At 43.5% G+C, this 27,611-nt stretch overlaps 1 protein-coding gene across 3 annotated transcripts in view; it reads right to left on the reverse strand.

The window, feature by feature from the left end:
* LOC104591620 (uncharacterized) overlaps positions 1-27,135 on the reverse strand; it is a 35,479-nt gene extending 8,344 nt beyond the window's left edge. The window contains exons 1-10 of one of the 3 annotated variants that reach the window (XR_016085562.1): positions 26,681-27,133; positions 26,468-26,596; positions 25,840-26,034; positions 23,084-23,131; positions 22,877-23,005; positions 16,054-16,178; positions 14,151-14,261; positions 13,472-13,580; positions 3,078-3,196; positions 2,205-2,358 (exon numbers count right to left, since the gene is read on the reverse strand). Coding sequence is in view for 1 of the 3 variants with exons in the window: in XM_010250531.3 (XP_010248833.1) it covers positions 2,205-2,358; positions 3,078-3,196; positions 13,472-13,580; positions 14,151-14,261; positions 16,054-16,178; positions 22,877-23,005; positions 23,084-23,131; positions 25,840-26,034; positions 26,468-26,596; positions 26,681-26,794 (1,233 nt within the window). In the remaining 2 variants the exon portion in view is untranslated. Of the gene's footprint in view, positions 1-2,204; positions 2,359-3,077; positions 3,197-13,471; positions 13,581-14,150; positions 14,262-16,053; positions 16,179-22,876; positions 23,006-23,083; positions 23,132-25,839; positions 26,035-26,467; positions 26,597-26,680 lie in introns of all 3 variants that reach the window. The other 2 variants (XM_010250531.3, XR_016085563.1) reach the window with 2 other exon arrangements.
* Positions 27,136-27,611: the final 476 nt, after the last annotated feature.

Raw genomic sequence — 27,611 nt, forward strand, 5'->3', positions numbered from 1 at the left:
CATTAAATTAAGAGAATAGAGGGAAAGGAATACAAAAGGAGAAAAAATAACTTAGCTCCCCAAAAATCAGAAAACTCAGGGAAAGCAAAGAAAATTAAAAACTAGCCCAGAAAACAGCCTCCCTATTCACTCTTTGCTTGGCCAACCCATCCCCAAATGAGTTGGCACTCCTCTTCACCCAGCTGTACTGAATCTCTATGTCCCTACCCAGCCATAAGAACTGTTTTTTCTCATTGTAATAGTTCCACAAACCACTGTCCTCTGTCTTCAACCAATTAACCACCACCTTCGAGTCACCTTCCAGAATCAAACGGCTAATATTTAGATCTTTTGCTCTTCGAATTCCTTCAAGCGCTGCAAGGATCTCAGCCCTAAGAGAGTCACCTTCTCCAATAGGGCCAGAGAATAAAGCAGTAACAACAAGCTGTAATGTGTCTTCCTATTTGGAGTCTCTAATGTGTCTGTGTGAGGGGCTCCAGGAAGTAGTAACATTTTCATCTTTCATCTTTCATCAATAAAATTTTTTACCTTACCTTCTAAAATATAAAAGCCAATCTCTACTTTAGTCCTAAAATCACTCACTCCTAAACCTGTCCTAACCCTCCTAGACTCATCCATCAGTCATTGAAGTCCTATTTTAAGTGATATTGGACCTATCTGTCCTACATCAATAATTAATTCAATATCAATGCTATTACTCCTACATCACCTTAGATCAAGAACATTCACCTCCATCTAAAGAAATAAGATCATGAATGGAACCCTCCCTACAATCGAACAAATAAAGAAAGGGAAAAGAAGCTATTACATGGAAAAAAATCATAGATGAGAAAAAAAAAAGGCAAATACACAAAATATCCTCATGAGTGTAAGAAAAGAGAACTATAAATCATCATGTATTAAAAATGGGACACTAAACAGTGTGAGCTTGTCTTACACAGCCAGTCCCAAGCCAGGATAAAGGAGGAAGGTTGTTCCAGGTTGGCAGTTGGCACTAAAACTTTTGCCAAACTCCCATGATCATGGAGGCCAGCTATCCTATATGGAGCAGAGTATTGGGCGGTCAAGAAACAACAAGCCCAAAAAATAAGTGTGGCAGAAATAAGTATGCTGAGATGGATGAGTGGAAAAACAAGAAAGGATAGGATCAGAAATGAAATCATTGGGAGGAACCTACGAATAGCTCCAATAGGTGATAAAATGAGAGAAAGTAGACAAAGATGGTTTGGTCATGTGCACAGAAGACCATCAACAGCACCTCTAAGAAGAAGTGACCTGTTGCAAGTTGAAGGGGCTAGAAGGGCTAGGAGTAGACCAAAAAGGTCATTGGTCGAAGTAGTAAAAAATGATTTTAAGTACCCATAAGTTAACAACGGTTGTGGCATTAAACAGAACAGAATGGTGAAACGGGATTCATGTAGCTGACCCCATATAGTTCAGATAAGGCTTGGATGATGATGATATGTACATGTGTGTGTGGAAAAGGGTTCCTAAATGGGTCAATCAGGGATACACAACCCATCAAATTTCTGCCACATAGATGGATGATATGGTTGATCTAAACAATCCACGGAGTAGGGAACTCTTTGGAACAGCCTCCCAGATAAGATTAACCATTGACTTGCTTGCAAAAAAGAGCCTATCCTACACATGTTGCAAGGTCTTTTGGGCCAATATTTTTTTCCATGAACATAGAACGGGTAGAACACAGAGAGCCTTTCGGACTCCAAACTAATTTTCCATGTGGAAGATTCATGGATTGTTAATGGAGCTTCCCTAACAAGTTGACTAGTAGGTTTTTTCCTTATAACAATGAAATCATATAATGCGGAGGCATTTTTTTGTAAATAGTCACCCAGGCCTGGTTACCGCGAGGCACGAATACCTTTGTGAGGAGGTACCCTTTTCCCAAAGCTATGAAACTATTTCACTGTGTTCCATAGAGTGAACTACTTCACATTCCTAAAAATTCTCTATCTCCCTATGAGCATCAGTTTTGAGTACAGGTACCCTCTTGTAATATACCTCCATATTAGAACTTTATGAAATTTAAACACCAATAAAACAGGAGAAATGAAAAAGCCAAGATGTTTTTGTGTGTAAGCATACATTATATGTAATCCACAAAATTTATGCACCTCTAGTAGTGTAATCCAACTGCAGATAAGAAGCAAAACCTCCTTGGGCTTGAATAGCAATTATACCTGAACAGCAATTTTTTTTATTGAAGATTCTTCTGAAAAAGGTTGCAACATCATCACTCCAGGCGGGAGTTTTGTATCAAACATTGTTTGGGCCAACTTAAGCATTTCTGTTTGTTCATCATCACATTTACTCAATGTTTTTATACCAAGCTCTCTGCAAAGTGAAATAAGAAAAATAATAACATATGCACTTAACTATAATACCAGATAGATATAAGATCCGAGTTTTTTTTTTTAATTAGAATCTTATAATTTAGGCAGCATCAATGGCCCAACATGGCCTTAAAGAAAGACCTTATGAAACGGGAGGATAGCTAGACCATTTTTACTTTAAGAATTTCTGCAAGAAAAAGGTCTAATGATATATGAAATTGGATTCATAAGGTGAAAAAGGTCTAATCATATATGAAATTGGATTCATAAGGTATCTGTTCAGTGGTTAGCTAAACTTTGACCTACCAACAGCATGGAAGTAAATGAAGGTGCAGAAGAAAAGATGGGAGAAGCCCATTGGTCCCCATTCTCTACAAACATCCACCTCATTGGATGATCTTAATCATCTGATCCATGCAGCCATTTCAAAAGTCAAAAAGAAAGCAGATTTTCCAGAAAGAGAGAACACCATATCCAGTAGTTAACCATCCTAGTCAATTGTCATCCAATATAATGGCACAAGTCCCACTGAATATCAACCAACTCCCTTGTTTTTAAACAACATCCACTGGTAGAATTACTAGTATTTAACCTTAGATACTTCTTTTTTTTTTTTGATAAATTCCTTAGATACTTCTTAAGACCTTTATCTTGGATATTCAATCTTACTGTTGTCAGATGAAAATAATACATTAGCAATTATTTGGTGAACTTTAATACCTGTAACTCTGAGAGGCTTTTATAGGATCACCATCAGCAATAGCAAGAACCAGGCCAGCATATCCGAGCCTCAAATCATCAGGGAGATCCTTCACTTGTCCATAGTCTAGCAAAGCAACCTGATTTTTTTTTTTTTTTTTTGGAGGGGGGGTGGGGGTGGGGGTAGGGGAGAGGGGATACCAAAATAAGTTATAGGTTGACTATGAGGGCCTACTAAAGTTGCAATTCTGAATGTATGAAAACGTAATAGGAAATGAATTACATAACCAAATAGAAACTGCTGTTTCGGAAAAAGATAACATAATACTTGTATGAAAAAGGACTGGAGTGCTTGTCACTTTACTATTCTTGTAATTATATCCAATTCTTAATAAAGTCACCAGTTACCAATCAAAAAGTGAAAAAAAAAAAAAACATATGACAACTTTTTGATACATCGATTGATGAATACATTGAAGAATGATGCTTCCATAGAATTGAACTAATAAGGATGAAACTCAGATGTGCTTCTAGAGTGCTAGGAAATTTTATAAGACCAGTTGTGCTGTATGGGATAGAATATTGGAAGATCAAGAAAAAATACACACATAAAATGAGCATAGCTGAGATCAGAATGTTGACATGGATGCATGACAAAACTTAAGAAGAACAAAGTCAGAAATGAATGCATTGGTAGAAAACCTAGATAGAGATTCAATAGGTTATAAGGCCAATGACTGTTCTATTGAAGCATATGATGGGCCTATGACACAAGAATGTATATGACCCTGGATAGTTTAAAAGGAACAGGATTCATGAAGCTGACACTAAATAATTAATTGACTTGAGGGAAACCACAAGGAGCCCGAACTCCCTACAAGGAGCCCGAACTCTCTACAAGGAGCCCGAACTCCCTACAAGGAGCCCGAACTCTCTACAAGGAGCCCGAACTCCCTACTAGGAGCCCGAACTCCCTACAAGGAGCCCGAACTCTCCCTTAGGCCCCGAGCCTCACACAAGGCAATGACCAGAACTGGCCCGCCTCATGGCAGTTCGGGACACTCCCCTATCCGAACTCAAGACTTCACCTCACTCACCACTCCAGCACTTCGCCTCCAGGACACCGAACTGAACAAACGTACCATACCTGACACCGAGGAGGTCCATATCCAAGGGCGGCGCACCTGACTGACCTGGGATCTGACGCTTGACAGCCGCACTTCAACGGCCACCTGCCACCGTCATCGCCAGTCGCAGAGACGGCTCCGACAAAGAGAGCAGTGGCGGTTCTGTCCAGCAGAGGGGATGACACCCGAACTGGCAAGAGCCCAGAGGTAGTCATACCCGACCTGGCAGAAGCTTAGAAGTGAGTGCACGAGGTGGTTATAAAAGGCTCCCTACCCCCCAAGAACAAGGTATATGAACTTTGCGCCATCTGGTTTTATCTTGCCTTTGAGAGAATTCTAACTTGAGCTTCGGAGCAATCACACCGGGTTCCCCTCGGAGCTTCCTCATCTTCTCCGTTTCAGGTTCCCTGTAGCTCCGTTCAGAGGTAAGGTCGTTGACAGCTAGGACCAGCCGGATTGCGCACCATCAATTGGCGCCGTCTGTGGGAACGCTTCTAAAAGCCTCCTTCTAAAACTCTCATAACCTCTTTTTTCTCCAAAAAACCCCAACACTCATGGCTTCTTCCAGCAATGTCGGACGTGGCACAGAGACGAACACCACCGGGGAACAACTCCAAGTCCCCGTGGTGTGCATCGGACAGTTCACCATCCCCCTTCCGATGGATGGGATCCCCAGCTTGAATGCGCCACAAACAGTGGCGCCCGTGAACCTTCCTGCCATGAACATCCCTCTTCCACTCCCTATCGAAACAACCTTTGCTGAACCAACTGCTGTCCCCCTGGCGACCCGCCAAAACCAGTTTGACAACCTGATGCAATGCATGCGGGCAATGCAAGCCCAAATGCAACAATTCCAGCAGCACCAAGTACTACACCACCTCTCTCAACATCACTATCAGCAACAGTTCCCCCAACTACCCCTGAACCAGTCACTACTTCCACCTCGGCACCCTACTCCGAAGCCGGTTAAGGCCTCCCCTCAGGGCGGACGCCCTCACCGAGGAGAAGCCTCCCAACTCCAGAACCCCCCTAACAGCCAGGCCTCATCCCCAAGCCGAAGGGAAAGGAAAATCACCCCCGCCTCGCAGCTCGCAAGCGGGTCGAGAGCCTTGCCCGCAAAGTCAGCACCTCGGCGCTCCAAGCCTGAGTTCCTGCTCACAGAGAACCGATTCAGTGCCCTAGCAGTAGACTACCAACATTCCGGGTACAGCTCCCTAGCAGAACCGATTCGTAGTCCAGAGAGAAGGAGAATCCATCCGGGGCTACATCAAGCGGTTCAATGAAGCGTGCTTACAGATACCGCGATACAGCTCGCGGCGGCCAAGAGAGGAGTAACGCACAAGGAGTTTAAATGGCACATGGTAGCCAGCCAGCCCGCGACCGTGGCCGAATTCCTCAAACTCGCGGACAAGTTCATGAGAACAGAGGAAGAAATCAACCAAAGGACCGAAGGCGGGGTCGAGAAGAGGAAAAGAGAAGGTGAGCCCTCCAACCCAGGTGATAGAAGAAACCCGGCCCGGAAGGCGAAGCCAAGCCAGCCGTCCTAAGCTCCCTTAGCAGTTCGGACGAATTACACGCCGTTAAACACGAGGCGGACCGAGATCTTGATGACGATCAAAGACGCCCCATACGTAAAGTGGCCACCTCGCCTAAAGGGGAATCCAAATGAGAAATAAAAATCTGTACTGTAGTTTTCATAGAGATCACGGTCATAGTACCGAATAGTGTAATAATCTCCGAGACGAGATAGAGGGACTCATCTGTCGCGGATACTTGAGAAATTTTGTACAGCATAATAATAATAATAACAATAAGACAGGTCGGCAAGGGGAGCACGGAAAGGATGCCCCCGAATCCAGTAACAGACCGGCTGAAGCATTGCAACGACAGCCTCCGGAAGAGAGGCCAGTTCGGGGAACCATCCATGTGATAGTGGGAGGTTTGATGGTAGCAAGGTGTACTTCGGCAGCAGCCCGGACGTCAGTTCGCGAGGCAGCCCGAGAAGAAAAGAACCCGCCAAAGAGGCCGAAGGCAGAAGAACCGATCTTCTTCACGGAAGACGATGCGTGAGTTGTCCACTACCCCCACGATGACGCGCTCGTCATAAAACTAAGGATCGGCGACTTCGAAGTCAGGCGCGTACTTGTGGATTCAGGTAGCTCGGCGGACATCCTCTTTAAGTCGGCATTTGACCAGCTACAGTTGCAGAGAAGCGAGCTGAAGCCCGCAAACACTCCTCTGGTGGGCTTCAGCGGAGAGGAAGTCAGGCCCCTCGGGAAGATAACAGTACCTGTGGAAGTCGGCACATGGCCTTGTGCGGTCAGACTCAACCACGATTTCCTGGTGGTCGCGACCCCCTCCCCATACAATGCCATAATAGGGCAGCCACTTACGCATATTCTGCAGGCAGTGGTCTCCACCTACTATCTGGCAATGAAGTTCCCTACAGACTTCGGTGTGGGGGTAGCGCGGGGCGACCAGCTTGAGTCCCGAAGTGTTATGTTGCCGCCCTGAAGGGAAAAACCAAGGCGGCCGACAACCTCAAGCTAGAGCGGCCTACGAAGCAGGAAGAGGAACGAGCCTCGCCCACAGAGGAAACGGTTGCAATCCTGACTTCAGCTACGGATCCGGCTCAAACGCTACAGATCGGTGCTTCCGTCAAGGAGCCTCTACGAACCGAACTGATGAGTTTCTTACTTCAAAATTTAGATATTTTTGCATGGTCCGCGGCCGATATGCCCGGTATTGACCCTGGCCTTATAACTCACAAACTTAACACTGACCCTGTAGTCAAACCCATTAGACAGAAGAAACGCAACTTAGCCCTGGAGCGCTGGAGGGTGGTCGACGAGGAAGTTGAAAAGCTCCTCGCAGCGGACTTCATAAGGGAAGTTCATTACCCGAGCTGGGTAGCCAACCCAGTACTAGTGAAAAAGGCAAACAGCAAGTGGCGCATGTGCGTCGACTACACCGAGCTTGCCCAAAAGACTGCTTTCCCCTCCCCAGAATTGACCGCCTAGTGGACGCGACCTCGGGACATGAGTTGCTAAGCTTCTTGGACGCCTACTCAGGCTACAACCAAATTAGGATGGACCAGTCCGATGAGGAAAAAACCAGCTTCATTACCGAGTTCGGCCTGTACTGCTACAAGGTCATGCCCTTCGGACTGAAGAATGCTGGGGCGACCTTCCAGAGACTTGTAAATAAACTGTTTCGGCCCTTAATTGGCACGAAAATAGAATGTTATGTAGATGACATGGTCGTCAAGACGCAGTTTTCACAAGAATTAATACAAGACTTAGATTCTGTCTTCCAAATTCTACGTCAATTTAGCATAAAGTTGAACCCCAACAAATGTGTCTTCGGTGTCACCTCGGGTAAGTTCCTAGGGTACATTGTCAATCGGTGCAGTATTGAGGCCAACCCGGACAAGATAAAGGCCATCCTAGATATGAGACCACCCCGGAAAGTAAAAGAAGTTCAGAGGCTAAACGGCCGCATAGCCGCTCTGAGCCGCTTCATGTCCAAATCGGCAGCTCTGTCTGCCTTTCTTTAAGGCAATCAAAGGCAAAGGGTTCAAATGGACCCAAGACTGCCAGCTCGCGTTCGACGAGCTAAAAAGCTACCTCGCTACTGTGCCAACCTTAGCCAGGCCCGAGGAAGGCGAGGTCTTAGAACTGTACCTCTCGGCAAGCGACGAGGTGGTCAGTTCAGTACTAATAAAAGAAGTAGATCGGGTCCAGCGGCCCGTCTATTATGTTAGTAAAATTCTGCAGGGAGCAGAGACGAGATACCCGTAGATAGAAAAACTAGCATATGCACTGGTAATCGCAGCTCGGAAACTCCGCCCATATTTCTAGGCTCACACGGTCATGGTCTTGACCGACAAACCTCTGAGGCAAATCTTGCTCAAGCCTGAGGTTTCCGGTCGGCTAACGAAGTGGGCCATCGAGCTCAGCGAGTACGACCTCCAGTATAAGCCACGAACTGCTATTAAGGCCCAAGCCTTAGCAGATTTTATCCCCGAGTGCACGTTTGTCCTCGAAGCCCCTGGGCCAGTCGAGCCCGAGATCCCCAGTTTGGGTGAGACCAGAGCTCCCAAGCCAATAGAGTCTGAACCCCGTGAAGTAGCAGCCAGTGTGGCATCTCTCCTGGTTAGGCCAAACGCGAACTGGGATGAGGAGCCCTGGATCCTTCACGTAGATGGCTCCTCGAACCAGCAGGGCAGCGGGGCTGGAATAGTGCTATGCGGCCTGGGTGGCACGAAATTGGAATACGCACTACGCTTTGAGTTTGCAGCATCCAACAACGAGGCGGAGTACGAGGCACTGATAGCCGGGCTGAACCTAGCGCACAAGGTAAGAGCAAAGCACGTAGTTATCTGCAGTGATTCCCAGCTCGTGGTCAACCAGGTTACAGGCGAATACGAAGCACGCGAACTCACTATGATTGCATACTTGACAAAAGTAAAGAAGGCTCTGCTCAACTTCCAGTCACACTTCATCAGGCAAATCCCGAGGTCAGAGAACACTGAGGCCGACGCCCTGTCTTGGTTAGCCAGCACGAGTCACAACACCATGAGAACCGTGTACATAGAGGACTTACCTCGGCCTAGCATTCTCGGTGGGGCAAAGGAGGTCGCTCCCGTCCTTGAAGCAAAGCCGAGCTGGATCGACCCACTCGCGAGCTTCTTGCTAGATGGAACCCTCCCTGCGGACCGCAATGCAGCCAAGAGGGTGCAGCGCCAGGTAGCCAAATACGTCATAATAGACAAACGGTTGTATCGACGGTCCTACACGCTCCCCTACCTGCGTTGCTTGCGACCTGCCGAAGCCAAGCTCGTACTCCGCGACACTCATGAAGGTCTGTGCGGCGGACACCTGGGGGGCAGAGCCCTCGCCCAAAAGGCACTTTGACAAGGATACTACTGGCCAATGATGAAGGCAGAAGCCGTCGAGCTCGTCAGAAAATGCGACAAGTGTCAGAAGCATGCCAATATCCACCATCAGCCTGCTGCCGACCTCAAGTACCTCACCAGTCCATGGCCCTTTGCACAATGGGGCATCGACCTCCTGGGGCCATTCCCGCCAGCAACAGGTGGAAGAAAGTTCCTAGTGGTGGCAGTAGATTACTTCACAAAGTGGATAGAAGCTGAACATCTGGCAACAGTCACAGCCCGAAACATACAGAACCTCTTTTGGAAGAACATAGTATGTCGCTTCGGGCTACCTCGGGTACTGATCTCCGACAACGGCAAGCAGTTCGAGGATATCAAGTTCCAAGAATGGTGCCAAAATATGGGAATTCATCAGAACTTCACATCGGTCGCACACCCGCAGGCAAACGGTCAGACAGAAGTAATGAACAGAGCCATCCTCCGCGAACTGAAAGCACGACTAGACCGAGCTAAAGGGTTGTGGGCGGACGAGCTACCAAGTGTTCTATGGGCTCACCGAACTACGGAAAAAAACCGCCACAGGAGAGACCCCCTTTAACCTCACCTACGGCACTGAAGCGGTAATTCCGGCGGAAATCTAAATACCTACACTGCGACTAGAAGCATATGACGATCAGACAAACGGAGACGAGTTACGTACCAACCTCGACCTACTGGATGAGGTAAGAGACCTCGCGCACATCCGGACAGCGACCTACCAACAAAAAGTAGCTCGGTACTACAATGCCAGAGTAAAGAAGCGGATCTTCCGCGTCGGCAACCTGGTTCTCCGTAAGATCATGGTACCCGAACCCGGCGTGGGCAAACTTGGACCGAATTGGGAAAAGCCCTACAAAGTAAAGAAAGCGCTCGGGGGGGCATACGAGCTCGAAACCTTAGAGGGCAAACAAGTACCCCGAACGTGGAACATCGTCACCATCAGCAGCATTGGCCATCTCCTGAGTTATGCGCGAAGTGGATATGGCACTGATATCGAGCTCGGGATACGTATTCTGGATCATCCACCGGCTTAGCTTGAAACCCCTTCGGTACAAGTCCACCATTAGGTCGTCAAAGCTCGGCGAAGCGATGTACTCATCGACAGCCTTCTTCTTGGCATCTTCAATACCTTGAGAAAAGATCTGCGTCCTCTCCCTAATGTCCTCCTGAAGGTATTCGACCTGATGCTGCAAATCCAGCCTTAGGTCCGCCATGTGCTTCACTACGACTCCCATGGCCTCGGCATCTCTCTGAGACCTCGCCTGCTTGGCCTCTGCAGCGCGAGCAGCCGCCCCAGCAGCTCGGGAAGTCGCCTCTGCAGCACGGAAAGCCTCTTCGGCAGCTCGCGCCTGCCTCGAGCTCCTTTCCACCTGGGCCGCCAAGGCATGGATAGAAGAATTCACCTACCAAAAGGGAAGAACAAGTGTTCAAAAGGACGACAACAAGAGGGATAAAAGCAGAGAGCCCGACAAGAAATCTGACTTACCACCATGGCATGAGTAACAGCGCGACAGGCCACCTAGTTCTAAGGAAGATCTGTCCACGCCGCGACCTCCTCGGGGAAAATGGCCTCCCTACTCTTCTAAAGAGCGTGGTTCGGCGACAACACGCTCCTGAATTTCCCCTTAGGCTCCCGAGCCTAAGGGCCCAGCTCGCGTATAAGCAGACCCAGAGTAAGCGGGAGCCCCCGTGTAAGTAGTCTCGGCATAAGGGGCCCCTGCCGCTTCTTGCATCGGAGGAGCCATCTCGGGCTCCCTAGGCGGATCCTCTGACGGGTAGTCTGGCACCTCGGGCTCCACGTCTCGGGGCAGCTCGGCACGAGTTCGTTTGGCGACTCGCTTCCTCCTCTTCATGCCTTGAAACAAGTGCCCACCAAGAGTCCCTCCTGAGTCCATCACACCTGCAAAAAGAGTTCGGCATCAGAAAAAACAAAACAACAGAGCAAAACAAAAAACCTTTTGTAAGGAACCTACCCGAGCTCAGGCCGGCCGCAATGAGTTTGGCCTCCGTCAGATACTGATGGCATTTTAGCCCAAGCCGTGCCCATTGCCGGAGGCCCTTCACCGTCTCTTTATCAAGCGTAACACCGGAGTCAGGGGCGGCCATCCCCCATCCGGGACCTTGTTGGGAAGTTCATGTAAAAGCTTAAAACCCGGGCAGGGAGACAGGTAATACGCCCGCCTACACCCGGGAAGGGGACCCTCTTGCTTCTTAAGCATTAAAATGGAAGAGAAGATCTCCAAGTCTAAAGGAAAGCCCTGTTCGCAAAATAGGGAGATTATCCCCACCAAGTTACGAATGGAGTTCGTGTGAAGCTGGTCGATCGTAACGCCGAAGTGGTTCAAGACCTCGACAATGAGGGAATGGAAAGGCAATCGTAGCCCCGCAGTGAGCTGCTCCCGGAATATCACGATCTCATCAGGACCGTGTTCCCAAGGAAAGCTACCCGAAAGTATGAAATAAGCGTACTCCCCAGGCAAGTTGTAATAGGTAATAAGGGATTGGAGCCCCTCAGGCGTCATGGTCGAGGGGCCAAACTTGTCTAACGTCCGACTCCGACGAGAGGTGGACGCCAAACTACCCGAGGCGACTCGGCCTACGGGTTCGAACTCTTCCTCGAGCTCTACCTTCGGCTCGCTAGAACCATCAGGGGATGCAACTCGGTTCGTAGAACCTGCATCTGACCCACTTGAAGAACCGTCTGAGCTATCCGAGCTAGACATCGAGGAGAGAAGATGGATTCCAGGAAGGTACTCACCCGGAAAAAGGCTTGAACAGACTACGGGAACTTGAACGAGCAAAAACCTTGAATGCGAACTAAAAGCCTGGACGCGAGCTGGAACTTGGACGCGAGCTCAAGAAGCAAAGCGCAGAAGTGACAAAGCGACTGGGGTCCCCCACTATTTATACCCACATTGACCGAGAAGCAACAGTGTAAATCAAAGCCGATGTGACGGCCGCAGTCGCGCTGACCGCACGTCCCCCGAGACCGAGACGTGATTGGCGCACGTCTTTCTGAAACTGACAGAGCACCGGTGCACGTCTTTCTGAAACTGACAGAACGCCAGCGCACGTCTCCTCACATTAAAGGCGGCAGCGGCACGTTTTCAAATTTGAAAAGACGCCTGCTGTCACGTCTCCCAGCGGCGCGCTTTTTGAATTTTTGAAATAAGGAGCGCGCTGTCACGTCTGTCAGCATTTGTAGGCAGGTCGGCGCGTTTCCCGCACTATCAGTCAATCCAAAGAACCCTGACAACGCACCTCGCGCTTTCAGTCAATCGAGATTCGAAGTATGGGACAAATCCACCTGCCACCTCGCAGACTCCCCGCGCCAGGGCAAGACCCTTAGCACGAGGAGTGGGGGGCAATTGATGAAGGAAGATTTGGCCCGACCTCGTAATCACTCAACACATGGCAAAGGCAAACAGCTCGGCACAACAGTGCGCCCAAGGCGCGAGCACCGAAGGGAGGAACCAACAATCCGAACTCCCTACTAGGAGCCCGAACTCCCTACAAGGAGCCCGAACTCTCCCTTAGGCCCCGAGCCTCACACAAGGCAATGACCCGAACTGGCCCGCCTCATGGCAGTTCGAGACACTCCCCTATCCGAACTCAAGACTTCACCTCGCTCACCACTCTAGCACTTCGCCTCCAGGACACCGAACTGAACAAACGTACCATACCTGACACCGAGGAGGTCTGTATCCAGGGGCGGCGCACCTGACTGACTTGGGATCTGACGCTTGACAGCCGCACTTCAACGGCCACCTACCACCGCCACCTGCCACCGTCATCGCCAGTCGCAGAGACGGCTCCGACAAAGAGAGCAGTGGTGGTTCTGTCCAGCAAAGGGGATGACACCCGAACTGGCAGGAGCCCAGAGGTAATCATACCCGACCTGACAGAAGCTTAGAAGTGAGTGCACGAGGTGGTTATAAAAGGCTCCCTACCCCCCAAGAACAAGGTATGTGAACTTTGCGCCATCTGGTTTTATCTTGCCTTTGAGAGAATTCTAACTTGAGCTTCAGAGCAATCACACCGGGTTCCCCCGGAGCTTCCTCATCTTCTCCGTTTTAGGTTCCCTGTAGCTCCGTTCAGAGGCAAGGTCGTTGACAGCTAGGACCGGCCGGATTGCGCACCATCACATAGAATCTTTGTTGTCATAACAAGGCAGCCTATTCTCATTCAAATGATTGAATCAACAAAACCAACTTCACATAAAATTGAAAGTACGGGGGAAAATCCATTTTTGCCTTTATCCAACTAATTGTGAGAATATGAACAATTACAACAAAATACAAAATCAAAATAAAGCAATGAGTTTTCTGGCTGAAAATCAGTAATCTACTTGCCTCTGAACCCTTACAGATCAGAATATTTCCAGGATGAGGGTCTGCATGAAACAAACCACTCTTCAAGATCATTTGACCATATGCTAGAGTCAAACTTCTTAGGATGTTCCTGTATTTACAGAATTTTTGAGAAAGGTGTTACAATATTTTTGAGGTCTAATTTATTGTAATGTAAATAAAACATCTTGCAGCAAGCTATAGCAGAGTTGATTGAGCTTTAGATTTCATGAAACCAAGTCAAACTGATTAAAATAAGAGAAAAGACAGAAGGTGAACAGCAGAAAGATGTCGCCATATTAAAAGTAAAGAGGATTTCAGTTGTAAGGGTGGAAATTTGACAGAAAATTATAAAGATCAATAAAGCTTCCTCTCTTAGACCAAACAAAACAAAGATGAAATTGATATTGAAAAATCTTTATTTTTGTTTTTTTCTGGCACTTGCATGATTTTGGTCCAGGAGAGAGGTTGCTAAAGCCAAACAGTGAATTCTAAGATTCCGTTGAAAAAAAAAAAATCAGCATTTGAATATCAACAAGTCATAAACTTCTTTTCTACAAACCATTCCTAAAATAAAATACATATTGATATAAAAACAAGCACGCAACAATTATTCATACAATGAACAAACAAGGCAAGGAAAACTTCAAACTATCCATCTAGAGTAACATAGGGAGCTTACTGCTTTGCCATGGCAGCAACTTTACCATCAGGATTTATGCCTCTTTTAGCCATCTCATCACCAAGGTTTAGAATTGGTACTCCATCTATAAATTCCATTACTAAAACTCTCCTAACCAAGAACAGACAATTTTTATTAGCAAAAGTAAACTAACCAATACCTAACAATCAGAGATGAGTTTTATATACTTCTGCAAAACTGCAAGAAAAACTGCACAGTAGTTGGAATCAATCAAATTAAGACTTTTCAGGTTTATTAAGGTAGCACAATATAACATTTAGAAAAATTAGGATTATCATATGAATTGGTAGGGAGCATGAAGCAATAGAACTCACTGGAGCTGATAAATGCATATATTTATACAAAAGGATAATAAAAGCCAATTACAAAATGGAAGAATGTGATTGCCTAATATCAATCTCAAGAACCTTATTTAATAGCCTTAAGCTGGAATTTATCTCCAATTCTACATTTGGGCCTTAATAAGAAACTACTATGTTGTAGTGGTAAAGATAGGCATATAAACTATCATCATCATCATCATCTAAGCCTTACCCCAACCATATGGGATTGGCTACATGAATCTTGTTTCGCCATTCCATTGTGTTTAATGCTATATCCATTGTTAAATTATGAGCATTTAAGGCATTGTTTGGATAGACTTCTACCTTTGTACTTCTAAAAACATCAAAGTATAAAGTACATAAAATACTTTTACTTTTGGTATTTTTGTTTTGAAAACCGTTTGGGTAAAAAGGTGTGAACACCTTTGGTATCAAGAGTTTTATCGAAGGGTGGTCACGTGTGACCACCCGTTCGCACGAAAACAAAAGTACAATTTCACCAAAAAGCACGAAGCATAAAAAGCTGACTTCGTGCTTTTGGGGTTTTTCATACCTTTAAAGTATGAAAGCAAAAAGTATAAAGTACATAATACAAATACTATGTCGTGTTTTTCGTACTTTATACTTTCAAAAGTACGAAAATACTTTATAAAAGTCTATCCAAACAGGGTCTAAATCATTTCTTTCTACTTCGACCCATATCCTTATTGGTCTGCCCCTAGCCCTTATAGCCCCTTCAACTTGTAACAAACCACTTCTTATAGGTGCTGTAGGTGGTCCTATATGCACATGACCAAACCATCTTAGTCTACTTTCTCTCATTGCATCACCTATTGGGATGCTTAAATCATATAAACTGTACAGGGAAATTTTGTTTGATTTAGTAAACCTGTCTCCTCAACAGAAATCTGCAAATAAAAAGACTTTTCTACGTTTTTGGGAGAAAAGACAGAATTTCCAAGTGACCAGATGAGAAGAAGAAAGGTAAAATGCATAAATGTATATATTTTAGTGGACCTATTTTCTATTGGAAGGTTTCTGTTGATTTCCACCCACAGAAACCTCCAAATAGAAAGACCTTTACTCTATATAATATGGAAAATATACTTCAATTCTCTGAGTGATCAGATTATATCAATGGCAATGAAAAGTGATACATAGAAGTCTAAATAATATTGAACCCACTTAAGCAAACCCAAATAACCAAAGCCCCATCCGCGCACACAGAAAAGGGATATTTTGACCACTTAGACTATGTTTGGTTAAGATTCTAGTCCAAAGAATTGGTATTTGAAGAATGAATTTTGGGCCAAAATGATTATTTTTTGAAGCTGATATTTTTAGTAATGAGTTTTGAGTCCGAAAAATGGATTAGTTTGAATCATGTATCCAAACTTAAAAATGATTCTTCCAATCACAAATTAGCAATATTCATCAGAATTAATTCTCTGTAAGCAAGCCAAAGCCAGCCTTAGTCTCTAATGGAATTGCATAGAAAAGATTTTTCCGTGTGAATGTTTGAAGTTCTGAGTAAATAAGAATTATTGTACATGGCTTACCTAGTCACCATGTTTGGCATCAGACGTGGCACTAAAACAGGAGGCCTTTTGTTGTTGACATAAAGAAAATCCCGTATTTTCTCCATGGCTTGAGCCTCCCTCATAAAGTCAAATTCATATCCAATCTTGAATTCCATGCATCAGAGCAGAAAACAACAGAGTTTGAATGGTATTACACAAAAATAATAACAATTAAAAATAGAAACAGCCTATGCTAATGCACCTGGACAATTAGATGTTCAATTAGATATAGCAAATAAATAGGCTGTGGTGCTGTGCCATGATTAGATAATTCATGGGTTCATTAGGTTTGAATTCAGGTTTGCAATTCACAATCCATATACAGTAGGTGAACCAACTTTACAAGGGGCAGGCTTCTGTTTTAATCAGCTAAAATAGGTGATTCTGATTAAAACCCAACAATTTCTGGTGTAATAGATTATGAATTGAGGCATTACATGAATGAGAAATTGCAATTATGAATAAGTGTCTAGCACACAATAGTTAGCATTACCTTCAAGGAAAGATTTTCTGGTTCCAAGCTTATTATTTCTTTCATTTCCTTTTTTTTTTTGTTCCAATTAATTATTTATCTAATAAGTCTTCAACTTACTACATTTTTATTGGTCATTTCTTTCCAATAGAATCGCCTAATTATCAGGAATTGTTTCCTTTTTTTTTGAACTTATATCAACCAACTTGCCAATTAGTTCCAACCAAACCAAATCAGATGGTAGGGAATGAATCAAGTAACTATAGAGAATAGACTATACCAACATACACCATTGGAAGTGAACTCATTCTGGTCCTTTTTATTGATATCAGGTATATAATATCTTGATTCAAAAATGTCCCAAGGAATCAGGTAGAACTCAATTAGATATTAACCTAAAAAAAATCACCCATGAAATAAATTATCTAGCTTTCCCACCAAAGGACTCCAGAAAATTAGAGAGAAACCACTGGAGGTGGCTGAGTAAACTAATCTAAAGTTCAAATCAGCAGGTACATGCATGAATCAGATTCAGCAGATAGCACCCGGCAAGCTTTCAACCATGTCTAGGTGTAATCTATATGGAGTTTGTAACTGCTGCAGTTCAAATTTTAGAGTGTTAACATAGAACTCCAATACTGTTGAGTTGGTCTGAGTTGTTTTTTATTTAGTTAGGAAGTTGTTGGGCTTTAGGCCCATTAGTTTATGTTTTTTTTTAAGTTGTTACTGTTCAGCTATATTAGTAGCCGCCCTACTAAGGGCATCCTTGTAATCTCATTCTTTAAGTTAAGTATAAATATAATGAGAGGTAGGTGGCTAGGGTTAATTCAGAATCCTGGTTGACTTCCTACTCTTTTCTTCTCCTTTCTTCTCTACTGCTGAAATCTTCATCTTCCCCCTCTTTCCTTTCACAAGAAACTCGACTAAATCTGCAATTAGTTATTTCTACTTGGTATCAGAGCAGGCCAAAGGTTCCTTGAAGTTGTTCTCTCATGCAGCCCTAGATCGGCCGACTGCATGGTGATTTAAGAGGCTGATCGAAGCTCTCAGGTAAGCCCAGTTTTTGGATTTTTTGGTGGATCTGTGTGCCCTGTAGCTGATCTAGGGTTTCTCATCAAAATCAGGAAAAACTGGAGAAAGGGAAAGAGTCTTGTTTCTGTTAGACTCTTCAATTTTGACCTAGGAAGTGGCGCCTTAATTTTTTAGGGTTCCTTGGAGTTTTTTGTAAGGGGCGATTCAAGTCCTACCTGATTTGGAGGCTTCTAGAGAGAGCGGCTGCCCCTTCTCTCTCTCCTCCCGTCCCACAGAAAAGGAACCTTTTGTGGGAAGAAAGTCTAGGACACCAGAAAGGTGTTGTTGGTTCCAAAAAGTGTCTTGTTTGATCTTGTTGCAAATTTCAGTTATTGTCTTTACATTTTTTGAGAAGCATGGAGGGCCACGGAGTTGAAAATAAGCTCGGGAGTGAAATGGGACCAGTGGGAGGAGGTGTTGGAGACCCTTTCGGGGCTGGGACCATTACTACAGTTAGGTTGGATGGTGCAAATTACTTAGAATGGTCACAATCTGCAAAGATGGCCATTGGTGCTCGTGGGAAATTAGGGTATATCACTGGTGAAGAGGTGAAACCCGAAACTAGCAACTCCCGGTGGGTACAGGAGAATTATATGGTGATGACTTGGTTGTGTAATTCCATGTTGCCCCATATAAGTAAAAAATTTTTATGGGCAAATATAGCTGAGGAAATATGGGATGGGGTTGCAAAAACCTATTCACAGAGGGAGAATGTTGCTAGGGCTTATCAGTTGAGAAATCAGATTATTTCTACAAGGCAAGGAGATAGATCTGTTGCAGCCTATTTTTCAGCCCTTAAAACCCTGTGGCAGGAGATTGACCATTTAGAGACATTTGCTTGGGAAACCACTAAGGATGCAACTACCTATCAAAAACATCTAGAGAAGTATATGGTGTTTGAATTTCTTACTGGCCTTAATCCTGAGTATGATATTGCACGACAGCACCTTCTTTCCAGGGACAGTGTTACTCTATCCCAGGCATATGCCTTTGTGTCAGGGGAGGAGTGCAGGAGAGATGTGATGATGAAAAACCTTTTTCCTGATCAGTCTGCCATGGTAAGTGTTGTGAAACCTAAACAAAGTGGAGATCGGGGTGGCAGTGAAATCAAGAAGGAAGATAAAAGAGATTTGATCTGTGACTACTATAAGAAGCCTTAACACACAAGAGATACTTGCTGGAAGTTTCACCCACATCTTGTGCCGACTAGATTGGAAAATAAGAAGGGAAATGAACACATGGCAGTTACTAGTGACATTTCGGCCTCTCCTACTACAGCTGCTGCAGCAAGGGCCGAACTTGAGAGGTATGGGCTACTTTTGAACCAGCGAGATACAGCCAGTTCCAGTTCAGCCGCAAGCGGACAGCAAGGTACAAGTGGCACTGGTGGAGTCCACTCTACTTCCTTTGCTCACACAGGTAGTTCACACGTCATTGCAAATTATGTTTCAACTTCAGGTAAGGAGGGACCTCCTTGGATTATAGATTCTGGAGCCTCAGAGCACATGACCTAGAGCTCTACTATTTTTTCAACTTACCAGCTTTGTTCTTGTAGAGATAGGGTTTCCACAGCTGATGGATCCCATGTTCCTATTGCTGGGAAGGGATCTGTCAAGATTAGTGATTCTATTTCTCTACCCTTTGTCCTTCATGTTCCCAGATCGAGCACTAATTTGTTATTTGTTAGTAGTTTGACTAAAAACCTGAACTGCTCAGTAATTTTTTCTCCTGATCATTGTATTTTGCAGGATCTGGATTCAAAGAGGACGACTGGGAGTGGTCGTGAAGTGAATGGAATCTACCTCCTGGATGTACTTCCTCCTCATCAGAGTCATCATGTCAGCAGGAATAGTGAGTCAAGGTCTGTGGGTCAAATTATGCTTTGGCATAATCGTTTGGGCCATTTACTTTTTTCTTCTTTGAGTCTTTTGTTTCCAAAACTTTTTGAGTCCGTTAATTTGTCAAGTCTGGAATGTGAATGTTGTCAACTTGGAAAGCATTGTAGACATTCATTTAAACCTAGTAATAAAAGATGTTCTTCTTTTGATATTATTCATTCGGATGTGTGGGGCCCTTACCATGTTCCTTCTATGGGAGGTTATCGCTATTTTCTCTTATTTGTGGATGATTTCTCACGATACTCTTGGATTTACCTGATGAGATCCCGCGATGAAGTACCATCCTTGGTGAGGCAATTTCATCATATGGTTCTAATACAGTTTGGAACAAGAATAAAGGTGTTCAGATCCGACAATGCCAGGGAATATTTTGAAAGACACCTTGCCTCATATCTGTTAGAATATGGTGTTGTCCATCAGAGCAGTTGTCCCTACAGTCCACAGTAGAATGGTATTGCAGAAAGGAAGAACAGACACATTGTTGAAATTACAAGGAGAATGATGATCACATCTACAGTTCCAGTTCGGTTTTGGGGTGATGCAGTTCTCACAGCAGTATATCTGATTAACAGGGTGCCCTCTCGTATACTAGGATTCAGCACCCCATTCAGTCTCCTTTTTCCTCAGGGAGAGATGTTTCATATTCCTCTCAGGGTGTTTGGGTGTGTCTGCTTTGCACATATCCTTGGTCCTCACCACTCGAAACTTGATCCCAAGGCAAAGAAGAGTGTCCTCCTTGGATATGCAAAGAATCAGAAAGGGTACTACTGCTATGATCAAGTCTCTGGGAGCCGGTATGTTACCATGGATGTCACCTTTTTAGAATCCACGTACTTCTTCTCAAAGAATCCTTCTCAGGGGGAGTGTTTTGGGGAAGTGAGTCAGCAGTCTATTCCTCTCCCAGTTCCAGTCCCTGTGTCTACTCCTGTGCTTGACCACCACCCTGTGTCACCTACCTTGCCACCTCCTTTGCGTTCTGCTTCTTAGCATTACTTACGACAGAGACTTCACAAGGAGGTTGATCCCACTACAGCAGAACTCATATCACTTCCTGACGATTCCTTGGAGACTCCAGATTCGGTTGACATGAATTCAGGTATTCCTCTTGGTCCCGCTACTGTTTTAGTTCCCATTGATACTACTAACACTGTTACAGATAACCTTGATCTCCCTATTGCTCTCGGAAAAGGGAAGAGAAAGTGTACTGCTCATTGTATTTCACAGTACTTATCCTACAGTGGAATTTCTCCTTCCTACCATGCTTTTCTTTCCTCTCTTGATTCAGTGTCTATACCTAAGAGTGTTAGTGAGGCTCTCTCCAAACCTGAGTGGAAGACAGCTATGCAGGAAGAGATGGCAGCTTTGATTAAGAATCAGACATGGGACATTGTGAATCTACCAAAAGGCAAGGAAACAGTTGGATGCAGATGGGTTTACACGGTAAAATATAAGGCAGATGGAAGTATAGAAAGGTACAAGGCAAGACTTGTTGCAAAAGGGTACACACAGACCTATGGCATTGATTACTTAGAGGCCTTTGCACCAGTTACAAAGATGACCTCTGTTCGGATACTTCTTTCTCTTGCTGCCTCATACTCTTGGCCCTTGTTTCAACTTAATGTGAAGAATGCTTTCCTAAATGGGGATCTGCAAGAAGTGTATATGGATCTTCCTGCTAGATTTTACAATGATACTGAAAAGGGAAAGGTATGTAGGCTTAAGAAGTCACTTTATGGCTTGAAACAATCTCCTAGAGCATGGTTTGACAGATTCAGAAAGGCCTTGATTGCTTTTGGCTACACTCAGACTCAATCCGATCACACCTTGTTTGTGAAGCGAAGGGAATCTTTGGTGTCAGTCCTAATTGTTTATGTGGATGATACTGTTGTCACCGGAAATGATCTGAGTGAGATTGATGGCCTGAAAAGGAACCTACATAAAGAATTTGAAATTAAGGATCTTGGAGAATTGAGATACTTCTTAGGCATTGAAGTTGCAAGATCAAAACATGGAATTTTTCTCTCAAATGAAGTATGTCTTGGATCTCCTTCAAGAGACAGGGAAGCTTGGAACAAAGGCAATCAACACCCCTATTGATCAGAACCATAAAATCAATGCATCAGAAGGTGAACCAGTAAAGGATATTGGGAGATATCAGAGATTTGTGGATCGACTGTTATACTTGTGTATGACAAGACCAGACATTTCCTATGCAGTAAGTGTAGTAAGTCAATACATGCATGTTCCACGAGTCTAGCATTGGGAGGCCGTTGACAGGATTCTTGCTTATCTGAAGGGACACCCGAGCAGAGGCATATTGTTTACTGATCATAGACAGTTGAAACTAGAGGCCTATACAGATGCAGATTGGGTAGGATGCCTTGATGACAGGAGATCAACTTCAAGAGTGTGCACTCTTGTTGGGGGTAACCTTGTCTCATGGAAGAGTAAGAAACAAACAGTGGTGGCAAGATCAAGTGTTGAAGCCGAATATGGGCTATGGCACATGGAGTTTCAGAACTTCTCTGGATCCGTTCCCTGTTAGAAGAAATTGGCGTATATGCAAAAGAACCTATGATGCTATACTGTGATAACCAGGCAGCAATTAACATTGCCCGTAACCTAGTCCAGCATGACCGAACTAAGCACATTGAAGTGGATAGACATTTTATCAAAGAAATGGCAACTTCTGGAGAAGTTTGTCTTCCATACATTGCTATCTGCAGCTTGCTGATGTTCTCACAAAAGGTGTTGCAAAGAACAAGCTGGAGCATGATCTACGCAAGTTGGGAATGTGTGACATTTACTCCCAACTTGAGGGAGAGTGTTGAGTTGGTTTGAGTTGTTTTTTGTTTAGTTAGGAAGTTGTCGGGCTTTAGGCCCATTAGTTTATGTTTTTTTTTAAGTTGTGACTGTTCAGCTATATTAGTAGCCGCCCTACTAAGGGCATCCTTGTAATCTCATTCTTTAAGTTAAGTATAAATATAATGAGAGGTAGGCGGCTAGGGTTAATTCAGAATCTGCAATTAGTTATTTCATCTTCCCCCTCTTTTCTTCTTCTCCTTTCTTCTCTACTGCTGAAATCTTCATCTTCCCCCTCTTTCCTTTCACAAGAAACTCAACTAAATCTGCAATTAGTTATTTCTACTAATACAAAAGCCGTACTCAAAATAAATTTGACAAAATATGACCACCTAAGTGAATATAGGATTGACCAATGTCTCATCATCTCAATGAACTCTAGCCTCTCATATTGTACCCCTGGAATACCTACTGACCAACAATTTAATGAGATGGCCATCTCCTGCACTGGCACATACAGAAATGGGATTGAATGTACCAAAATAGAAATAGTATGCACCTGTTTCTCCATCTCCTTGGTTACAGAGAAAAGATCAAATTTGATATCTGTCATTTGCAAATATAGAGCAAAAGCTTGCAAGTTTTGAATATCTGTCATCATCAAATCCCGAACTCCAGGATGTTGCACCTATAAATCCACATATGAGTTAAAAATCCATAAGAGCATCCAAATTGAAAATATTAAATAATTTCTAATATCACATACCTTTACAGCAACATCACTCTTGGCACCTTTCAATCTTGCACGATGAACCTAGGCCAAACACAAAAGATTTATTATTATCCATAAGAACCATGGGTTCACTTTGCCAAGATAATCACAATAATGAAATTCCCCTATCCCCACCACCACAAACAAAAAAGGCAGGGTGCTTGTAATATGACAGTTTGGTCCCACAATGTACTATCAAATATCATCACTTCCTTCCATCTACATGTTTAACTGATTTTCACTGAAGGAAACAGCACATTACAGCAATTTCTTCATGACATAGTATTACAAAATTCCAATCTTTTGTTCTGGAATCTACATCTCCTATTTAATATTATCATTTGCACATGAAGATAAATATTTAACTTCAGTGGCAGGGCTGCTTCTGGGGGGCCTACAATATATGCATAGATTCTCAACCTTTTCTCCTATAAATTCTTGACACCATCAAGTTTCTGCCCCTAACCATAGTTATGTTACTTGTCCATGACATATTTATCTTCATATGGAATACAGTAGAATTTTACGTATCTACCTCTTCTTTGAGCAAGAAACCAATAGTAAACTGTGATATTCCAAGCTCAGCAATAAATTGCATACCTTAAATATTATTGTTATTTGATGTTCTTCAGTATCACCTATACAATTAATATTTAGCTAACTTATGTATGAGTATCATTACAATCAAGTAAAACACAAGATTTAGGTAAACCAACCTTATTGCAACTCCATAGTGTAAAGGTGGTGGTTTGTCAGTGGTCTGTGGAGGTTCTGAGATGGAGATACCACTGAAGAAAGAGATTGTGAGGTTTGGTTAATGAAGATTATGAATCTCTGCAACCTGAAGGGAGTAAAAAGAGGATGATGAGTTTTACAGAGAAGTTGCAAAGGAGATATAGAGTACAGAGATTAGGGTTTCCTAGGAGAATGATGGAATCTTCCCAAAGGAAGTGTGTTCCAAAGAGCCATGTATTGAAGGACATAGAGTTGCCTGATCTGAGGGGATGTTATGCTGTTGCTTGATTGGGTGTACCACCCTTTTATAGACACATGTCGCGCAAACCATGCCTAATACAAGAATAATCTCTTGTCAAAAAAGTGTCTTAATTAGTTATGCCAGCTTAGCACAGGTAGTTACAGGAGGGCCATGAGGAAACTTTTATCAAACGGAGTGCCTTTCCTGAGTCCTTACATGCTGTCTTGCCACATGTCACTGCCTTGTGCTTTTGCTTCGCTTATTAGAGCAATCATAAAGTTATGCTTCACAGACCTTTAGGAGCTTAGACAATTGCTTCATAGGGCCCTGGCAACTCAGGTCAGAGTTTCACAAGATACTTTTATCAGCTGATGGTGTTGGATATGTCCAAACCCTTGCACATAGGTGGCTGGGTTTGGCCATACCAGCCTCTTTTCACATAGTAATTCAGCCCACTAGCCTTTGTCATGATGCAAGGAGTAGTGTTGTGAAGGGAAATATGTAACTGGATAACTGAAAATATGACCACTCTAAAAAGCCTTCTATTTGATAAATAGTACATATGTAGTCAAAACACCTTTCCATGTATGAAATAGTGGAGGCCACTTAAACAAGAGAATTAAGCCACTCACATTTTGTCAACTGAGTTGGAAAATTGGGTCCACATGTTTCACCATGTCGCTGTAATTCTATGTTGTAAGTTCTAGGCTAACAGATTAACAACAACCTAAAGAGTTATTCTGTTTCCACCAAAAAAAAGAGTTATTCTCACTCCTTGCACATTTACAATAGTTCAAGAAAACCAAGACATGTAAAAGAGACAATAGATGATGAGGCATGAGGATGAAATGGACAACTGAAAAGGCCAAAATCTATTAGCCAATTCAAAAGGCCCCTTATTAAATTGGTGCTTGGGATCTAATAGGTTAGAACCACACATAGAAAATGTAACTTCAGGCATTGAAGATCCGTGGTAAAATAGAATATTTTCACCTATACATGTTTCCATGGTAATGAATGCCTGTACATATTAACCACGGTTGGACCTTCAACTTATCAAAAATCACACAAAAAAAGAGGTGTTATTATTGTAAGCCTGTAAGGTTGATGACAATAAGCCAACATCAAGGTGACAGAAAAGTCACAAGTTTACCATATTCATACAAAGCATAGTTTTAAAATATGCTTCATAGATAATCTTGGACAGAAGTTCTAGATACCCCTGTCCAGCACAAAAGGAAGAATGAGAAGGAAAATAAAAACCAGAAAGAGAGTCCTGGATTCTCCCTCCATATGGTATTCTCCCAAGTAATGGGTGCGTTTTCAAATTTCACCTCTCCTACATTTTATCATCTTTTCCAAATTCCAAGCCAGGTGTAAGGCAACTGAACTTTTTTTGGTCCAAGATGCATCATTCCCATAATCAATCTTGTTTTGGGATTATATCGTTGCACCTAATGACCTAAAGAATGAGCCTTGGGTAATAATTGAAGCATTATTATGTAATGCTTATTTTTCAACATTTTAAGTTTTAACAAAATCAAAAAATTTTAAACTGAAGAAGAGAAAGCTCCAGGAACTTTTTTTGGTCCAAGATGCATCCTTCCCATAATCAATCTTGTTTTGGGATTATATCGTTGCACCTAATGACCTAAAGAATGAGCCTTGGGTAATAATTGAAGCAATATTATGTAATACTTATTTTTCAACATTTTAAGTTTTAACAAAATCAAAAAATTTTAAACTGAAGAAGAAAAAGCTCCAGGAACTAAACCTGTGCAATTGAAGCAGAGCCGAGAGGCTCCACATCAAATCTTTCAAACATTTCACTAACACTTCGACCTAGCTCCTTCTCAATCACAAGCTGGACAACATCAAACGGAGTTGCAGGAGCTTTATCGCACAATGTAACAAGCCTTCTAACCCATGCAGGAGGGGCCAAATCAGGCTTCCCCAGAATTTGAGCAACCTGAATCAAATGCCATCACGTTAACAATAAACATCCACCTAAAACAAAATAACATGAGGAAAAATATAACAGGGCCTTAACGTCATTTCTTTTCCTCTTTTTCCTCTACTTTTCCCCCTTACAGGGTTTCATTACCGAATAAAACATGATTGCCGAATCGTGGATAAAACCCATAATCAGAAGAAGCTACTCCGTTGAAAAAAGATCACAAACTCAGAAAACAAAAACTACTCTCCACTTTGAAAATGAAGCAGGGAGAGAAAAACAAATGCATATTCTCTTAAGCTAAAACCAGGATAAGCACAACTCATTTAAAAGTTAAAATGAATATCCAATTTTGACAACCGCACTTTTTTGTCAGCAAATCAAAACCAACTAGCAAGAAAAAAATATTAAGGCAGAGGCCCGGTTGACAGCAACAGAAATCCAATACCTTGAGAAAAAACCCACCAAGGTCAGAACACATTGAGTATATCTTCTTAGCAGCGAGCTCATGCTGCCTTTCCCACATCTCCTCCTGCTTCTTCATGTCTTTCACAAAATTAACCCGCAATTGAAAAACCTAACAAAACCCAACAAAGTTCAGATGTAAAGAATCTGAAATCCCAGAAAGAACGCGGGAGGAGAAAGACAGACAGAAAGAGACCTTGTAGCCGGTATAGATATCCGCAGCTCGAATCCAGAACTGGAAGGAACGCTGCCAAGGTCTGAAGTGGGTGGTGAGCTTTTCACGAAGATCTTCAACTTGAAGAGAAAGCATCCTATTGGGTGATGGTGAATGAACTTAAATCGAATCAAAAATGTTATGAGATGTTGGAAACTCCACTCTACGCATGAAGCAATTGTGCAGTGTACTGCATTTTAAACGAATGGGCACGCGTCGCAGATCATCGTCGTCATATACCTCTCACATAGGAAGAGGAGGGAAGTCTGTCATGTGTGGTTGAGAAGCTAACGACTATATGTATTTTCTTTTTTTGGGTTGAAGATTGGAGTTGGGACAGAAAGAAAGTGGATGAATGAACATCTAAAACCGGGGAAGAGAAATGAGTGTTGGAGTCTTGGAGTTGGAGGGAGGAATTTTATGATTTGATTGACCCGTTTCCATTCCTTCATTTATTTATCTGATTTTTTGACGAGAATTATTGATGGATGGACAAATACATTGTATGTGGTAGGGACTTGGGTTACTTGGTTTTATTACATTTACAGAGCTGACACTCCGTCCATCCGTATGATACAGGGTGGGGTCGCATTTTATCTCAGTTGCTCACCTTGCACTATTGCACGTGGAGGAAACAGTTTTGATTGCCAGACCCGCTTTTATTATGACTATGATTGTGGTTTGCCGAGTTCGGCTTCGGTCACGGCTAGACCTGTTCATGGGCTGGACGGGACGGGTTCGGGTCGGGCTTTTATTCTTTATGAATGGAAATTTGTTAGGCCCAAGCCTGAGCTCGGCCCGACCAATGGGTCTACAATTTGGGCCCGAGCCCGGCCTTGATAAAAAGCCCAAAGCCTGAGTTTGCGGTGACTGTAAGCTACGATTTCAATAGTGATCAATTTGTGTCTGAGAA

This window comes from Nelumbo nucifera, chromosome 4, assembly GCF_055504915.1.
Source record: "Nelumbo nucifera cultivar China Antique chromosome 4, China Antique-T2T, whole genome shotgun sequence".
Lineage (NCBI taxonomy): Eukaryota > Viridiplantae > Streptophyta > Magnoliopsida > Proteales > Nelumbonaceae > Nelumbo > Nelumbo nucifera.